We start from the raw sequence: 17,038 nt of genomic DNA on the forward strand, positions 1-17,038 counted from the left end.
TTAGGGCTGCTACACTTTATTGAGCTGTTTTGGGACTAAAACAAGCAACCAGGTAAGGATATGGAACCATACACTCTGCCAACAAGTACTTGCTACAAAACTTGAAGCCCTTTATATTTTTCTTCTATCTCTACAAAGAATGTGCCATAGAGATGTGCAGTAACATTAGAATTCCTTGATTTGCTTGGAAACAAGCAGACTTCACTATGCAGAAATAAAGCTGCAGGCTGCCAGCTAATCCCCAAACCTTTGCTGAATTGTTCATGTAGGTGACACTTGAGAAATGAAAGGTAGCAGCATTCCTCTTCTTTTGGAAGACCCACATCATTCCATCATCCTGACAAAGCTCCTCAGTAAACAAAAGAATTACCATTTTAGTAATTGCAGGATGTCAATATATTCGGAGAAGACATTTCTGAATGCTCACGAATGGAAAGTTAAGGATGACAGGAAACGTCAAGCAACCTCTTTTTGAAGACTACTTACAGCACAACCACAGCACAGCACAAGCTAGGAGCAAAGAGAGAAACTTTATCAACCAGTACTCTTTCTTTATTTTCTCCCACTAACATACAGAAAGAACAGTGGTTGTTCAGTCTCCATTAGTCATGCGTTAGAAAAGAGAACAAAAGGAAACCTAAAGCAGAACATCTATTCATAGGGAAATTCCCATTGAGTTTTTCTGTTATGATTGAAAGAAAGTTTCAGAACCATAAGAGATTGACAAGAAGGGACAGCAAGAGGAGTAAACACTTAAATAGGTCTAATTAAAACTCCATCAAGAATTAGAGTAATATTCTTTTCCTATAAACTGTATGCACAGTAAACAGTTATTACTCCTCATAACAGAAACTGCTTTCTTATGTAGAAATGAACAGAAGGACAAAAGAAATGCAGAGTCACACTCAGCCTCACATGTTCACAGCTGTTTGCTTCAAGTCTTATCTCAAACAAATGCTGAGAAGCCAGCCAGTTTTGATCTTTCAAATTTGACATGTGTATAAACAATTACATCATGGAATTCAAGAGTCAGTTTACAAGCAAGGGTGTAAAAGCCAGACTAATTTAGGAAATAAGGAGACCGAGACCTAGAATTAGAAATTGATGCTCATTATTTTATTGCCTTGGGCCACCAAATGCTGTATGTAGAACTCCTTAGGGGTTGCCAGAAGAATAGCTCACCAGCCCTATTGCAAAAGCACGAACTGGCAGAGTAATGCACTGCATTTTAGTAGCTTAACAATCTGCAATATGAAGAACCCTACTGTTTCAACAGAACAATTGAATCAAACTCTGAAAAGCAGCACTTCCAAGTACAGGACATAATAGGGATGAGAGGAATTATAAATACGCATAACTAAACGAAGATACTACTTCCATGAGGTAAAATAAGCTTATATTTACGCATCTATAAAGCATTACTACCAGACAAGCAAAAGACTGGAGATGCAGCAACAGAACAATGCATTAATCTCAAGGATGTTGGTAACATAGTTTCAACCTGTCACTTTGAACTGTAGCAGTTGCTGCAAACCATTACTTAAGTATCAATTAACATTAGTGCTAAAACAACAAAAATCAAATATCATGTACATTTCTATACAAACAATCAGGCAGTCTCTCTCTCCCCTCTCATTCCATGCAAGTGTATTATCTTCCAGAAGGTGATATTCACAAATGATTTCAGAGAAAGGTTAACGTACAAAGTTGCCTTAGTTAAAGTCCATGAAAAGACTGATCAATATAATTAGACAGAGGTTTGCTTGTAGTTCTTCGTGTCCAAGACCTTCTTGCCACACATTGAGCAGATGCCTATAAGCACACAAAAGGTGTGTAAATTATTCCAAAATCATTAAGTCTTTTTCTTCAGAAACATAGCCTCTGTGTTTTTGTAAAGATAATTTTCAACTAAATGTTAAATGAGAGCTCATTGACAATCTGCATGCGCACCCCCTCACCAGATATTGCTAATTCAGAAGCAGTAATATGATTTCTAACACAAATTAGTATTTGCAGCATATGTGTAATACTTCCACTTGAAAAATAAGCTCTATTTTGAGAGCATTAAGATTCATAACAGCACCTGAAGCCTCCATAATTTGCTTGAATACTGGAGGGCAGCCAGGAAAGGCTCCCATCTGGCAAACAATTAAAAAATGGTGTGTTATTAAACTCTGTAAATCCTGTAGTCTGAGAGAAGTAGCTAAGCTAAGGAAATATAAGCACCAGCAAACTGCTAAATGGAAGATTAACAGGTGGGGAACTTTAGGCAATTGAGAAAGTTGAGTACGATTTCATAGAATTAAACTATTTAGAGTAGCAGAAGAGAGAACTAATGGACACTAACAATGCGAGAGAGTTGAAGTGAAGATGACCACTGTTGACATAGAAGACTTTGACCTAAACCCAAAGAGTGGCAAGACAGAAGACAGGAGCAGCAAAAAGTACACAAGTTTGGCAGGGGCAAAGGAGGTAGTTTCTCAGTGTTTCCCTCTTTTTCTAAAACGGAAAGGTGCCAAGTCTGTCCTATAAGACCACATCTCCTTTTACAAGACTGTTCATCAGCAGACAAAAAAAAATTGTGACAACTATTTCTGTTGCCTCTCTCCAAATCACGGGCTTTTACATATTGACATCATGTGACTGGACACACATTTGAGAGCCCACTAGGAAAGAAAACAGCGGCGAACTTGCCAGGAGATTTGTTCTGGAGTTCAAAATCCAGTCCACCCACTGTTCACTCCAGGTCTAAACTGAGGAGTAATTAACTTTATGTCTCTGAATTTCAGAGCTACACAACAGTTGAAGCACCACGCAGTAATACTGCACCTGCTTCAAGAAACATGCCACAACCTCATTCAATGGTCAGAACTAGAACCTAAAGCACATGAAGATTAAGTTCTGGCTTTTAAGAGGTTTCTACCTGGAAAGATACACAAGCAGGCAAAGATGAAATCCTGAAGGCCACCCAAAACAATGATAAGTTTAAGAGCAAGGTTCTACCATATGGGATTTAGACAGCCATCTGGTGAGCATCTAGCAACTAGAAAAGGCAATGCTCCTACAGCAGACTGCTAAACCACTGATTCAGTGACACTGTGCAGTTATAGAACAATTAACGTCATTCCATAAACAAAACTTACTACTGGTTAGGTGCTGCTCTACAGCTAGCAATTGGTTCAACCCCTGTCTGTGGGGGTTCTTCAGTATTAATGCTGTAACTGAGTTCACGTTGTTCTTTTTTCCCCCTCAGAGAATTAAAAGTTTGAGCCCTTTTGCTTATCTACTCAAACCCAAGTGACTGGTAAAATTTTATAACCTTAAGGCTCTACATGAAACTTGGTTGAAATTGATTTTTTTTGTTCCTGAGGGAACTTCTGAACAATTTTTTTTTTTTTTTAATAGTGAAGGCTTTTAATGAATACATGAGAAAGAGAGCTTCTAGGCATATGAAGAATTTCAGCACATTCATACATTAACTCATAAGTGCAGAAAGATTTTATATATTATGTACTGCTATGTCTTGCTTTCTAGGGACACTGATTAAATTCTTATTTTTCGTTTTTATCTTAAGCCAACCTTGACTTTCAATGCATGAAGTATATTCACAATTGGGCCACAGACTCCCTTTTGAGAAATGAAGCTCTCAATTGCTTATGTTAAGCTACTGAATGAATAAGAATACAATGAGGAGCAAAGACATCCATAAGCATAATTTATCTTCAGATACAGTTTTTTTAATTACTTTTACACCCCAGTTTACTTTTCCTATTTACTCCCCAAGTATACTATTTTTGTTAAGCTAGTCTATTGCTTTACCAAGACTGGATTATTTTTTAAATCAGTACTTCCAAGTTTTGAATTTAGCTATTGCAAGAAAGGTATAGTGGAGAAGGGGGCAGAAAGAGAACTGCAACAAACAAATGAATTTCCTTTTTTCTTTTCATACCAAGAAAAAAAATCAAACTTGCTAGATGACAGTTTTCAATACAATTGCCAAGATTAAGCTTACTTTTCATCTATCCAATTCTACTGCTTTAGATACCAGAAATATTTTAAAAGAAGTTGAATCATAGAATGACTTATGTTGAAAAAGATCTTCAGCAGTCTGTAGTCCAGTCCCCATCCCACTCAAAACACAGACAACTTGGATGAGGCTGCATGGGACCTTTCAAGTCAAACTCTGAATGCTTCCAGTACAGATTGCCTGAGCTCTACGGATCTCTGTTATTACAATATTTGACCACCCTCGTGGTATAAATTAGTTTCCTTGTATGTAATTAGAGTATCCTGCACTTTAACATGTGTCCATTGTCTCTTATTTAATTATTGTGCAACCCAGAGACAACTCTGACTTCGACTTCTCTACAGCTTCCTATGACTAGTTAAAGACAGCAATTAAATCTCATCTCAGCCTTCCCTTTTTAAGGCCAAATTCAAGGGTTCTGCATGCTCTCTAATTTCAAGCCAAACTGTGTTAATATGGTATTCAGTGAAACTCACCTTTTTTATAGGCACATCCTTGACAATAGTGAGACCCTGGCTGATGGACGGAACTCTTACAAATCCGACATATTGCAAATTTGTTCTTCCCATACGGATCAAACCTGGGAAATAAGGAAGAGTACTTTATGAACATTGAAATAAAGGTACTTCCTCTGCCTCATTCTAAAAAGTCTAAACCAGAAGACATGGACGGAAACTCCAGCAAAAAATATGATTAAAAAAAGGAACATACAAAGGTCATTTCTAATAGGATACACAAACTCTACAGAAAAACGCCCTCCTTCGCTAGTAAGAGAGATTTCTTGCATTATGAAGACCAAATTATTAAAAACAGAACTAAAAACGTATCTTTTTACTAAAATACAAGGTTATTTTGAACTTAAAATATCTTCCAGCAGTGCCCCCTTGCATAATGTAACAGAACTCTCCCAGACATTAAAGAAATGCTCAAGAGATCGTATAGGCAATCTTAGCATGGAAAACAAACCTTTTCAGCTCCTCTCTTAACATAAACATCAAACCCTAGCAGTTTTAGGGAAGACTGGAGCAATGCAGCTGCCTAGGCTCTGATTCAGCTGAAAGCATTCAAGAAATACGCATGGATGTAACTTGTACCAAATCATAACATGCCATAACCCACACAAAGAATTTTTTAAAAGAGTATTTGGGGTGAGTTTTGAGAAGTTACCAAGCTTTACAGAAACCAGGTGTCAGCTGCAGAGAACTGACACTTTAGCTGAAGTCTGGCTTAAATACTGACCTTGCCTTCTTTGAGGTCAACGCCTTGTTTTCGTTTAGCTTTCGGCCACCGCTCTCTACAAAAGGAACAGAACCACAAAGCAGTCAATTTCCCAGTCCCAGGGATACGTGGGAGAGGCTCAGCTTGCAGCTTTTACACAAGGAAGTCACAGAGATAAAGCACATAGAGGCACAGGACACCAGGCCCAGCACCCTTGTATACGAGGGGGAAAGCTGGATATGTTCAATATTGAAAAGGTCAGGGCAAACAAATCCCCTGTGGATTAAATTAGCAGCGAAGGGAACTCCAGGAGTGGGGAGTTAACCTGATAAACTACCACAAGTTTTAGCCTTAGGACTGTAAGGTGGCTACTAGGGCAGGGAGCCGGCCCCGAGCGATGGAAGCGTTGATGCCGGGCGCAGCACCTGTGGTGTTTCTCGCCCCGTCCTTCCACGTATCGGGAGTGATCACGGTGCCGAGCTTCCTCTCACCTACGGAAGGAAACGTTAGGAAGGAGAAAGGTTAAAACAGCGCCGAGACACCCGGGGGGGGGGGACCGAGAGGGATGGGGGGGGGGAGCGGGGACTCACACTTCTCGCACACCATGGCTGCCCCTCACAACACCCGCCGCCTTCCGGGCCCGCCCCGGAGCTGACGAGCTGCTCTCGCCGCCGTTTCCCGTCGCCGGGCGGCCCCGGTAAGCGACCGAGGGGGAAAGCGACGGTGTCAGGGATATGGATAAGGACGGGGCTGGGACCCTGCGGCCGAAGGGAGAGCGGGGAAGGGCGGCGGGGCAGGCTGCTCCCGGCGCGGGGTGCCGGGTGTGGGGCGGGCGGTGCCGCGACATGGCCGCCGCTGATGCCTTGGCGCTCGCTGCCTTGCAGGGCGCAGGATGCGGGATGCCGAGGCCAGGCGGCTGTGGGCTGCCAACCTGCTCCGCGCCGCCGCCGTGCCGCTGACAGCCGTCGTGCCGGCTTTCTTCATGGACGGGTTCACGGTTCTGGGGACGCACCTGGCCTGGCTGTGCGTCTGTGTGCTTTGTGTCGGGACCCTTAACGTGGGCTTGTGTCTGGTCCTGAAGCCAAGCCTGCCCCCTAAGAGAAGTTCCGTGGCTAACAAGGTAAGCGCGTTCTTCACTTACTGCCAGCCGATGCGGAGGGGAAGATAATTTTTTCATTGATCTAATCAGATGAGAAAGGAGTTGGAGTTTTTGGTGGTGAATCCTTGTTTTCCATGAATGAGCTGAGTGCAGCACCTATTGTTAAATATCCTGAAAATAGTGGAGAATTTACTTCATTCCTTACCTGCCAGCAGCCCCTTGGGTGAGCAATTCCCTGCCCGTTTCTCGCCGACACACTGTGGGTCTGTGGCAAACGCCAGGGCAAAGCGGGACAGACCCAGAAGTCATCTCCTGGTCCAGGCCTGACCCTCAGCGTTACAAGGAGACACTCTTCTCCTGTGTCCTTACAGGTTTGAAATCGTTTCAAAAAGAAGAGAAATAGCGGGTAGGATTTGAGGTGTAAGAGAGAGAAGAGCAATTTAAACAAAGTTGTTAAGCTTTAAAAAGTGAAGGGAAAAAGTACTGCAGTGGTCGCATTGCTGTGCATGACTATATCAGCACACAGTATATACCTAGGAGAAACTGTTTTGAAGTTGCAGACTGTAACAGAAGCACTAAAGGTATGAATCCCAACATATTAGGCTTGAAGAGGGCAAATTCAGTGCAGCACACAACCAGTTCCTTGAGGGCAGCTCGAGAGTTGTGCGCTCCCCATGTGCTGCTGGGTGGGACAAAGTCAAACACTCAGGTGGTGACTCTTAAAGAGTTAAGCAGACATCCCTTAAAGCAGCATCTTTGTATGTAGCACTTCTGCCCTAATATCCTGCTGACAGAGAGGGACGTAAAATGCACAAAGTCATCATGGAAAACAAGAATTTTAACCATCTGTGACTTGAAAATGAAGTGGGCATCATGTTCTAGGTGAGATTTCATCCCAGCCTATTGTAAGGAACGAGTATCAAAAAAGTGTTCAAGTGAGATTATGGGTTTCCATCGGTGACCTGACCAGAACAGACCTAACCAAAACTCTTTATCGAGTGTCTGTACTTCTGTCCGATACAGTGAGTGCCCAGAAACTGTTGTTTAAATTCATGGACAGTTGTTGGTGTTTTGCAGATCTATGAAAAGTCGTGAGCGTTTTTCAAAGGGATTTAGAATTTAAGATGCCAAATTCAAACCATAGTGGGTTTTATTTCATATAACTTTATGTATTATGTTTGATTTTGCATGTCTTTTTTCATGTTAAGTACTTTGTTGCTTTTAAATACTTTCTCACATTCTGTGAAAGATGCCTTTTAATGAATGGATGTAATGCTCTGATGTAAAGCACGTAAAAATATCTGATGAAACTATCTCTGTTTATGTTGTCATTTCCAGTTGTATTTTTTGTATGTTTGTCTTAATATTACAAGGTGGGTGAAAACATTTTAGATGGAGTGAGTGTGGTCATTTGTAATTCATTATTTAAAGTATTAAACATAAGGAAACCTGTGTGGAAATGCACCATGCTGTTATCATACTATGCTGTAGCTAAAATTAAATATCTAAAGAAATGTGTAGTGCTGTTGAGAAGATATTGGCTAGGTATGTTACTTATGTTCTCTCTTCTTTTGAAACATTATTCTGATATTTTATTGCTCTTTTTTAGATATCCAGATTTCTAAAATGCTGTATATACTTTTTCATGTCTTGCATACTATTTCATGCGATTATTGTTCTTTATGGAGCACCTCTCATAGAGTAAGTCAGAAGACCCTATTTTTCTCTAAACGCTTTAATGGGGAGTTCTCCTTGCTGATATTGGTATAAGTTCTTGTGTGTTAGCTGGCACATCGGATATTTAACGATAAGTTCCTGGCAGGGGGGAGAAGGATGGCTGTCTTTGTGTAGAAGTTAGCTCTTAAAATTTCTCTGTATTTGGAGAAATGTTTCAGGAGACAGTTACAAACAAACACTATAATATTTGTTATACTTATGGGTACAAATATTTTCCAAGTTTCATTTCTCCCATAAGCTTCTAAAATATGCATCTTGCTTATCTTTCATCCTTTTGATATTAGTATTTTTAATGATAATTAAGAAAATAGGAGAAACGTGAAGCAACCTAACTGATATTTGAGAGAGATGATCAATTACTGACTAACAATGACATCGTCTAGTTTGGGTTCATGGTTGCTTCCAGAATGTCAAACTAGAAAAATGAATATTGAAGTAAATAGCCAAACGTTCTTCAGAACTGATGTTATGTATGAGGTATATAATGTATTTTTTAAAATGTTGCAGGTATCAGGCATTAAAGTAAGATGCTACATTGCAGTCTTTGTTGAGGTAACAAACAGATACCAGATTTTTTTTTCTATTTTTCGTTACTGTTTTAGAGTAAGAAGAAAAGACTTCTTCTACATGGGGCTTAAGAAAGCATGCATGCTTTCACAAGTTGACTGAGAGGGTTTTTTCCTAAGTCTTGGAGCTCTTTAAAAAAAATAAAAATAAAAAAAAAATAGTAGCTTTACCTCACTTTATTTTGTTATATTGCTTCTTCGTAGGTCAGTGACTGAGACATTTTTGTTTGCAGTTCTCCTGTCTACCTTTACTACTTTACAATGTTTATGTATGCTGGGACCAAACATACAAGCTTGGATACGGGTATTTAGTAAAAATGGGTAAGTTCCATTTCCACCCTGGTAAAATTTAGAATAGAGTGAATTAACATAAATGAGATATCATATTTTATTTTTTTTTCTGAAAAGAAAGAGGAAAAAAAGGAAGCTTCCTGAATTATGGGTGCTTTTTCACTTTTATTTTTTAGGGCCTGTGAAAACTTTTCTGACAAAATTAATAGTTTTGAAGATGCTAAAAAAGTGTTCAAGTGAAATTATGGGTTTCAATTGGTGACCAGAAAACTGACATTTTACGTCTCATATCCAGAGACTAAAATCTTGCTTTATTTGTTTGAAGGAAGTAAAGTTTCAAATGAGCATTTTAGTGATATAAAACCATTCTGCTGGCCAGTGTGATGATCATTAAAGAGAAAGGAGTCTTGTGACTGAGCTGCATAGGGAAAATCATACCTTTATAAAGACAGTGTTTACAGTAGGAATAGTAAGCCAGAACAAACACACTTTTAACAATATTTTTAACTTGGGTGTAATTGTGAAAATAATATATAATCTACTATGTAAGTACATAGTCTTTGTCAGTGCTCTCTTTCACATTTCAGAGAAAGCTGTTTTCAAGCATTATTTTCTTCAAGAGTATGTTTAAAGGAAAATAAGCTTTTTTTTTTTTTTAACCTTGTAAAAGCTCTATCATTACCATGTATTAAGGATAACTTATTTTTCAGAAATATTCTATCTCTTCTGCCTTTTTTCGCTCATTAAGTAACAGGAACATTGAAAGGCTGGAACTCTGAAACCTAAAGAAGCCCTACGTATGCTTGAAGTTTAGTAATAAGATCTTAGCCTTCATTCCTGTATAACAGTTCATACGGGCAAAGTCTCACCTCCAAAGAAAAGGAAAAGTTGTATAACTCTGAGCTAATGAGTTGTTTGTGTTTTAAACTTGCATAGAGAAGGTCAAAAATAGACTTTTTGTAATTGTTTCATGTATAGTTTTTTCTATGATCTCAGTTCTCAGCTTACTGAAAATTATCTTAAATGCTTATCCAAGTTGGTTATGCTTGCTTTTGATTTTCAGTGGAGGGAGTGAATAGAGTAATAGAGATGACACCTTGCAATAATTCAATAAAAGCATGGAGTTGTTTAGCCAAAACAAATCCTTGCTGATTCACTTAGTCATTATTGGAAGTTTTGCAACTGGAAATCATAGGTGAATTCCATTACTACAACAGATGTTTGACAGCAGTCTGTCTTTGTGCTAGGTTAGATTTTGAATGCGTGTCTGTTTCTTGCCTAGTCTGGATCCCAAAGTTGTTGCAGTATAATTATTGCATAGGAAACAGGTTTGTCTTGCTTTGACGTTTTTGCTGTGACACTTTGTATGTGTTTCTTACTAGTGAGCCATGTGATGTTATCAGAATAAAATGCGTATTTAATGATGCTGTTTAGCTAGACTGCCCTTTGAACAAACACAGACTACAAAGAAATACTATAGCATTTTTTTATGGATTGCAGCAAAATGGTCTTTTACAAAGAATTCTGTTGGCTTTTCATTTGACCTCTTGAATGAGTTGGGAGGTCCTGCACTTAGGTGTTAGCTGACTGTAATAAATCACACCCACAAGGTTGTTTCCTCTGACTTAATAGTTTGGAATGAGGTGGGACGGGTTGAACGGGGTAAAAGGGCAGTCAGGTGAGATCAGCACGGCTGTGTGCCTTGAAAGACAAGTGTACTGAATTGAATTGCACTGAGACAGCAAGCTGGGAAGTCTGATTAAGAACACGGTGTAGAATGAAAGAGGAACTTGTTTACAAAAAATGAGTACAATTTAGACTGAAGTAATCGTTGACACTTAATTTTTGTTACTTTCATTTGCCTGTGCAATATTTAAAAGATGGGGATGTGCTTGTGCTTTTGTCTTCACAGAAAAATGGAAAAGGGCATCTCAAAAAGTTTATTGATGTATTAAGTGTAAGCAAGTGCTAGATGTTAATATTAATTAGCCAGCTATTGCTCTGGATACCTACTCGTGATGTTACATTGAAGTAACTTGTGGTATATAACCGATTGCATTGTAACAGCTGTGGTACAATTGTGTCATCTGCTGTAAACAGATTGGGGATCATTTTATGAACCTTCTAATCAAGTGATCACTCCTAAGAAAGCCAAAAGATCAGTCCATCAGTCTAAGTCACCTCACCTGTAGGGGGCAGATGCCACGTGCCAGCTCAGGATGACGTGACCTGTGACGCTGCAGGTTTATTGCTTGTATTAGCAGTGTTGGGGTTGTTGGTGGATGAGGAAGAGGTTGTTTTGTTGGAATGCATGAAACACAGTTGTAGCTCAGGCAGAAGATTCCACATGCTTCGTGTTTTCAAACTGAGTGCGCTTTTTGAACAGATTGAACCTAATGAAATAAAAGCTCAAATTTCTTAGAATTTGGTAAAGAACAATTTGCTCTTGCCTTAGGAGTCTGTGTATACATAGAAAGTGTGAGAAAAGGAAGCTTGTGCATTTTGCATCATCAAGACTTGAGTTTTAAGTGGGCTGTACATAGGGCTCTTCTCACCGATTTTCCATTTGAGAAGGGATGGGCCCACTCCGGCTGTCTCTGGACTCCCTGTGCTGACATGCACTGTGATGACACTGTTCATATGGTGTCGTGTGCTGCTCTGAGTGGATAGAGGGAAATAAAAGCTGTGGGAAGGCACATTGACACTAATGGAAGTAAGAGGCTTTAAAGGGTGTTTCAGTAGTTGTTGGCTAAAATAGCCTCCCACGTAAAAGTCTAGAAGAAACCAGCTTTCGACTGCCAATTTTTTAATTATTTTTTACTCTTCCTTTTGAAGACAATTCATTTCAGGTCCCTAATCTGAGCAATTGTGTTGAAATTTCTGGTGTCATAACAGATGTAAGATGTTACTTGGGTGGGAAGTAGATTCTATTTGGAGCTTGTCCAAAAATACAGTATAAACCAGTAGCTTTACAGCTGTGTCCAGTTCTCATTTCTCTCATCTCATCACTTATACTGTCCTGCTTACTCTCACAGATTTGGGAATGTCCTTTGGAAAGGTGGGCATCATCAAAGTGCTGTACTGCTTTGTATTTCAGTACTGCCACAGTGCAGAAATTCTAGATCTTGTCTTTCTAGGAGCTGTCTTAATAAATTCTTTTTTTAACTAACCTCTTAATTCAAACGTTATTTAGAACAGCGCTTAACTTGTATAATTAATGGGGTTAAATAATGATTTGAGGTTTTAAAAGGTCTTTATGCCACTAGTGATAATTCATCATCTTAAATATCACTGGTCTTGCCTGCAGAATCATTTCAGTTCTCATTTATTCGTGGTCTAAAAATACAGAAATCTATAAAACATGAAGTTCATAAATGTTTCTACCGTTGCTCCTCAGGTAAAAGAAGGATTTGTGTGATGCATCAATGAATACCTGTAAAAATCCTGATAGGTGACATCCATGCAGAAAAGAGAGTAATCAAAACATGGTTACTGTGATACGATGTTGGAGGACGCGGCATGCTGTGCTGGGGTAGCCGGTGTCCGTGCTGCAGAGGGGATGAATGAGAAGCTCATGTTGTTGCCAGACTGCCAGTGGCTGTCCTTCACTCGGGCACTGCACCTTGCTAATTCTGTTGTTTTGCTTTTGGACTTGGTCTGGTGACTCCACCTGGTGCAGCAGGATGTGTGTGGATTTACCAGATAGGATGTCTTGTGAGGTATAAATGTACCTCAGTCAGCCCTCGGTGTATTCTCCCGGCTCTTTCACTCCCTTAGGGCTGTAGTGAATGTTCTCCTCTCCCTGCTGGCTCACAACTGCCTGCTCAGTTACTCAGCTTCTGGAAATAATTTACTGATTTCAATGTGTAGACTTCTAAATACTTTTTAAAAATACAAATAAATAGAGTTGTGTGCTTAAATCTAGTATTATAAGTTACAGGGATGGGGTTAATGTAGAAGAAATAGTGCCTGTTTCTGCCCCCAAATGTTAGCATTGAATTATAAATATTGTAATCTGTATGACCTTTAGTTTGCAAACAACAGAAAATGTTTGCCCTACACTTGTATTTCTGTCAAATATTAAATGCAGCAGTGAGTTACATGTACTCAGAAATAGTGTGAAATTTTGGACTCTTCTAAACAAGGGTTAAAGGTTTAAAGCTTTCTTGTCATGCAACCTAAACATTATTTTTGAAGATTGGGGTTTGCTGCTGTCTAGACCTCTAGCCATAAAAATGCGCCCCCGCCCCCCCCTCAGTTGCCTAAAGTTGTATTTGTGTTTATAATTTAAGATACAGCAAATCTAAGATTCAGATCTCTCCTCTTACAGATTTGGAGCAGGGATCTGAACCCAGTTCTCCTGCCTCTCAGAGCTATGCCCTATGGTGTTCTGAGCTGCTCTTCTCTTTTCTTAACTCGTACAAAGAACGCAGATGCTCATGGCTTGAGGAAAGCAAAGCAATCACTTGATAAACTGATAATGGACAATAAGTGCTTAGCTACTAAGTGGAAATCCAACTTTTCCAAAATTTTTCCTAGTGGTAGGAGGCTATAAGCTCAAGACCAAGCTCATTCATATCTGCTGTGGTACACTATGCACTATGCGAAGCAAAAGGAAGCCTTCAGCATGCAAGAAATACATCCTGCTGTCAGCATAGTTGAACTGGGATGCAGTGTGACTTAAGGGCAGTAACATGCAGGCTGCGTTTACTTTGCAGTGTTTCTTTTCAGTTCATCTAAGTTTGCTTTGCAATATTAACGTAGTGGACTTCTCTTTTAAATTTCAAGTTGTCTTAGGCATGAAACAATGGATCTATGCTACAGAGTACTTTGCGATCCCATACTACCCCTTCACCTCTGTTTTTTCTTGCAATGCACATAGTGTTTTTGTGATGTTTTAACTTGCTGTTATTATGGTGTTTCAAATTCAATAGGAGTGTTTTCAGGTAAAATAAATTAGCTTTTTCAGTAAACACCTCAAGGGAAAAAATCTCTTTAATAAGTGGTATAGAAAGATTGTGATTATAGTGAAAATATGCAACTTACATTTTACATATAGTTTGTATATACCTGTTAGGGGAAATTTGCATGCAATTTATCAAATATATTGACTATTTGTTTGTAATCTTAAAAATCTTAGGAGACATCAGATCTAACATTCTGAACTGGTGACTTTTATTGCTGTTGAAGTCTTGTAACACACTTCTCTTGCAGAGCTACCTCCATCTGGGAAAACAGTCTACAGATTACTACAACATGCAGTATACTAGGAGCTTGGTTTGGAGCATTTCCTATTCCTCTTGATTGGGATCGACCTTGGCAGGTTAGTATCTACAACTTATCATAAATATATTTATTTTCTGGATATAAAGCTACAAAATTGTCCTGCAAGCTACACAAAATTGCTCTGAAACTGTACAGGTGTACTGGATTTACTCATACTCTGTTTCTGTAGGGTTGTGCCAAACATTTAAAATGCCATTAGAAGCATCTGTGCTTACAGAATGAGGGCGTAAAATGCAGAATTTTTGCCCTTCCTTCTTACAAGATTCTTTATTATAGACTTATGAGCGTCTTCGCTGCATGCAAGTTTTCTCATGAAGTAGAGCTGTAAGGGTTTTGATACGAAGAAGCTAGACAAGGAGGAAGAGAAATGTGAAATGATGAAGATGGCTCCAGGTTTGTCTACCTTTAGTCCGGTATCTTTTATTGCTTATGGGTAGGAAAGGAAAGATGCTCTCCTAGTGTGTTTTAGTTCCCCTCTATCTTCCATAAAAGCACTTAGCAGAATGCATTTAAAGTAGATTTGGATTGATTTGTGGAAATGGTGCAGCCAAAGCACTGTACTGAAAACTTACCTTCTGACTTCAGGGGAAGGCAAGGATTAGCTTCATAGTTGCACAATAAAAAATGTGAAGCTGGCATTGCAGATTCTGTTTTTCTGAATTCACATCTGTGCTATTATCTTCATGTTTTGTTTGGCATGGCGAAGTGATTCTATTAAATATAACCGAAATCTGCAATTGCTGTAAAATGATGATACTGGTACCAATTCTTCCTGAAGATCCTCAGTGGATATTTTCTTTCCTCAGGTTACCAAACTCATAAACTCTCAGCTGAGTAGCACCTAGCAGGCCTGTTCTTAAGCAGACAGTTTCAAAGGTTTCTCTCAGAAGTCAGTATAGCAGGCAATGCTTTTCTCTCAGATATTGGAGAAGCATTGTGGCCTAGAGCTGTAACAGAAGTTTGTCTTCCAAAAGTAGAGAACAGCCTGTTTTTATACCATCAGCCTTCTATACACCACTGTAAAGAGACATTAGTATTTCTATTTCAAATATAAGATTAGAGGAGTAGAATAACACCCTAAGTATAAAACAAAGTTTTCATCCCTGAAACAGCTTGCTTTTATTTTTGCAAGTTATTTCATCATCAGTCTCACATAGAGACTGACTAGTGTTGGCAACTAGTTTATTGTTGCTGGACTTTCCTGAATGTCATCCAGAAAAACAAGGGATTCGTTGAAATGCAACCTCATCTCTTCTTGCAATGACCTTTTTGCAATGAGAAACAAGTGCTTCTTTTCTTGCTCAGCTAGGATTTTAAAATGGCATGTCGCATCTGACAAGTTTTGTTTTATTCACATGCTTGCAGTTAAAATTGTCTGTCTTCGCTCACTGTCATTTGTGCTGTGAGTCAATCCGTACAAGTGCTGATGAAAACTTGCATTTATACAAGCGTATAATGCCATGTTGTTCATTCCCCTGCTTTGTTCACATCTGTCAAAAAAAAAAAAGTCCAAAATGCTCTGTCTCCTTTTCGCTTGGTGTAACTCGCTGAATTACTCTACGTGTTGCATTTCCTCATATAGAACTTCATCTTCTGGAGTGAAAACTGTTGTGTATGAATAATAATTCAGAAAATATTAATTGATCAGAATTTAGGATTAGAGTGACTCCATGTACGTGAGTTTTGGATGATACTTGGTGACTTAAATGTAATATTGAGTGCCATCTGATACATCCAGAAACTCACATGGGACTGCTGGATATTGCACAGGACATAAAAGGAAACCCATCACCTTCCAGAACAGTAGACTGAAGAGTAGGATGCCTAAAATGGCACTGCACACCCATATTTAGGTAAATGAATACCATCCACAAGTGTGACTGCTCATCTCTTTTAAGAAAATACATGCATGTGTGTACACACACACGCACACAAAATCTCTAATAAGCTAATATTCTATGTATGAAAACTTCACCTTTTATGAACTGATGGTATAAGGAAAGATTAACGAAAGTCAGTAGACTCTGATTAACAAAGCAAAGACATTTAATAGCTTAAATCAGGTCACTTTAAATACAGTTCATTTCTTTACTTGTCCATTCCCTCTCACTCCACAGTAGGAGGCAGAAGTTTGGTAATAGTCTGGTGGCTTTCACTGTTTGAAAAGTCTTCAAAGTCATACAAACCAAATGTAACTGACTGAAGTTAAGCTCTGGAATCTATACATCTAAAAAGATATTATCTGGCTTCTCAGAACAGCAAAGCATCTGCAGAAACCTCAAATACCATAACTTGTTGCTATTTCTGGGCATGAATGCTTCCCAGGGAACTCAGGAAGCAGCAAAAACTGTGGGTCTGTATTTCTCTTTCCTTTTACCATCTCCACCCTCATTTCTGAAGTACTCTTGATACCAAAGTTATCAGGGAAGAGTTTCTGGCTACCAACTCCTGCATAAAAGCTTTTTTTTTTTTTCTGTAGCTAGATCAGAGCTTTTACTGCTGTGTTCTTTTCATTATGTTCCCTTAATTTCTTCGCCATCCCCACTTCTCCTTGTAGGATTTAAAAGCATGGAGTGGGTGAAGAAATCTTACTATTCGTTTTTGAGTCTAAACTGCTTGATCATTACTTTAATCATCATCTGAGCAATTCAAGACCTCAGATGAATGGAGAAGTTTGCTTATCACTTGTGCAGGCTGCCACTTCAATGGTCTTTGAAAATTACAGGTTTAAGTGCTAGTTCTTTTAGGATCTGCTGTATAGGGGAAAATGAAAGAAGCTCCTTATGAAATATAAAGGTTTTAAAAATTAAATTA

At 39.0% G+C, this 17,038-nt stretch overlaps 2 protein-coding genes across 6 annotated transcripts in view; one reads left to right on the forward strand and one right to left on the reverse strand.

The window, feature by feature from the left end:
* Nucleotides 1-5,921, reverse strand: CRIPT (CXXC repeat containing interactor of PDZ3 domain). Its single transcript, XM_032184020.1, has 5 exons — nt 5,836-5,921; nt 5,671-5,736; nt 5,267-5,321; nt 4,504-4,607; nt 1-1,812 (listed from the first exon to the last, which is right to left on the reverse strand). Exons 1-5 carry the CDS (start codon nt 5,849-5,851, stop codon nt 1,748-1,750), a joined length of 306 nt encoding a protein of 101 aa, XP_032039911.1. The 5' UTR covers nt 5,852-5,921; the 3' UTR covers nt 1-1,747.
* Nucleotides 5,887-17,038, forward strand: part of PIGF (phosphatidylinositol glycan anchor biosynthesis class F) — a 27,419-nt gene continuing 16,267 nt past the window's right edge. For all 5 annotated transcript variants that reach the window (XM_032184014.1, XM_032184015.1, XM_032184013.1 and 2 more), the window contains exons 1-5: nt 5,887-5,942; nt 6,130-6,365; nt 7,954-8,045; nt 8,852-8,968; nt 14,153-14,261. In XM_032184014.1, coding sequence (XP_032039905.1) covers nt 6,138-6,365; nt 7,954-8,045; nt 8,852-8,968; nt 14,153-14,261 — 546 coding nt within the window. In that variant the 5' untranslated portion in view covers nt 5,887-5,942; nt 6,130-6,137. The remainder of the gene's footprint in view (nt 5,943-6,129; nt 6,366-7,953; nt 8,046-8,851; nt 8,969-14,152; nt 14,262-17,038) is intronic.

The sequence above is a fragment of the Aythya fuligula genome, chromosome 3, assembly GCF_009819795.1.
Source record: "Aythya fuligula isolate bAytFul2 chromosome 3, bAytFul2.pri, whole genome shotgun sequence".
Taxonomy (NCBI): Eukaryota; Metazoa; Chordata; class Aves; order Anseriformes; family Anatidae; genus Aythya; species Aythya fuligula.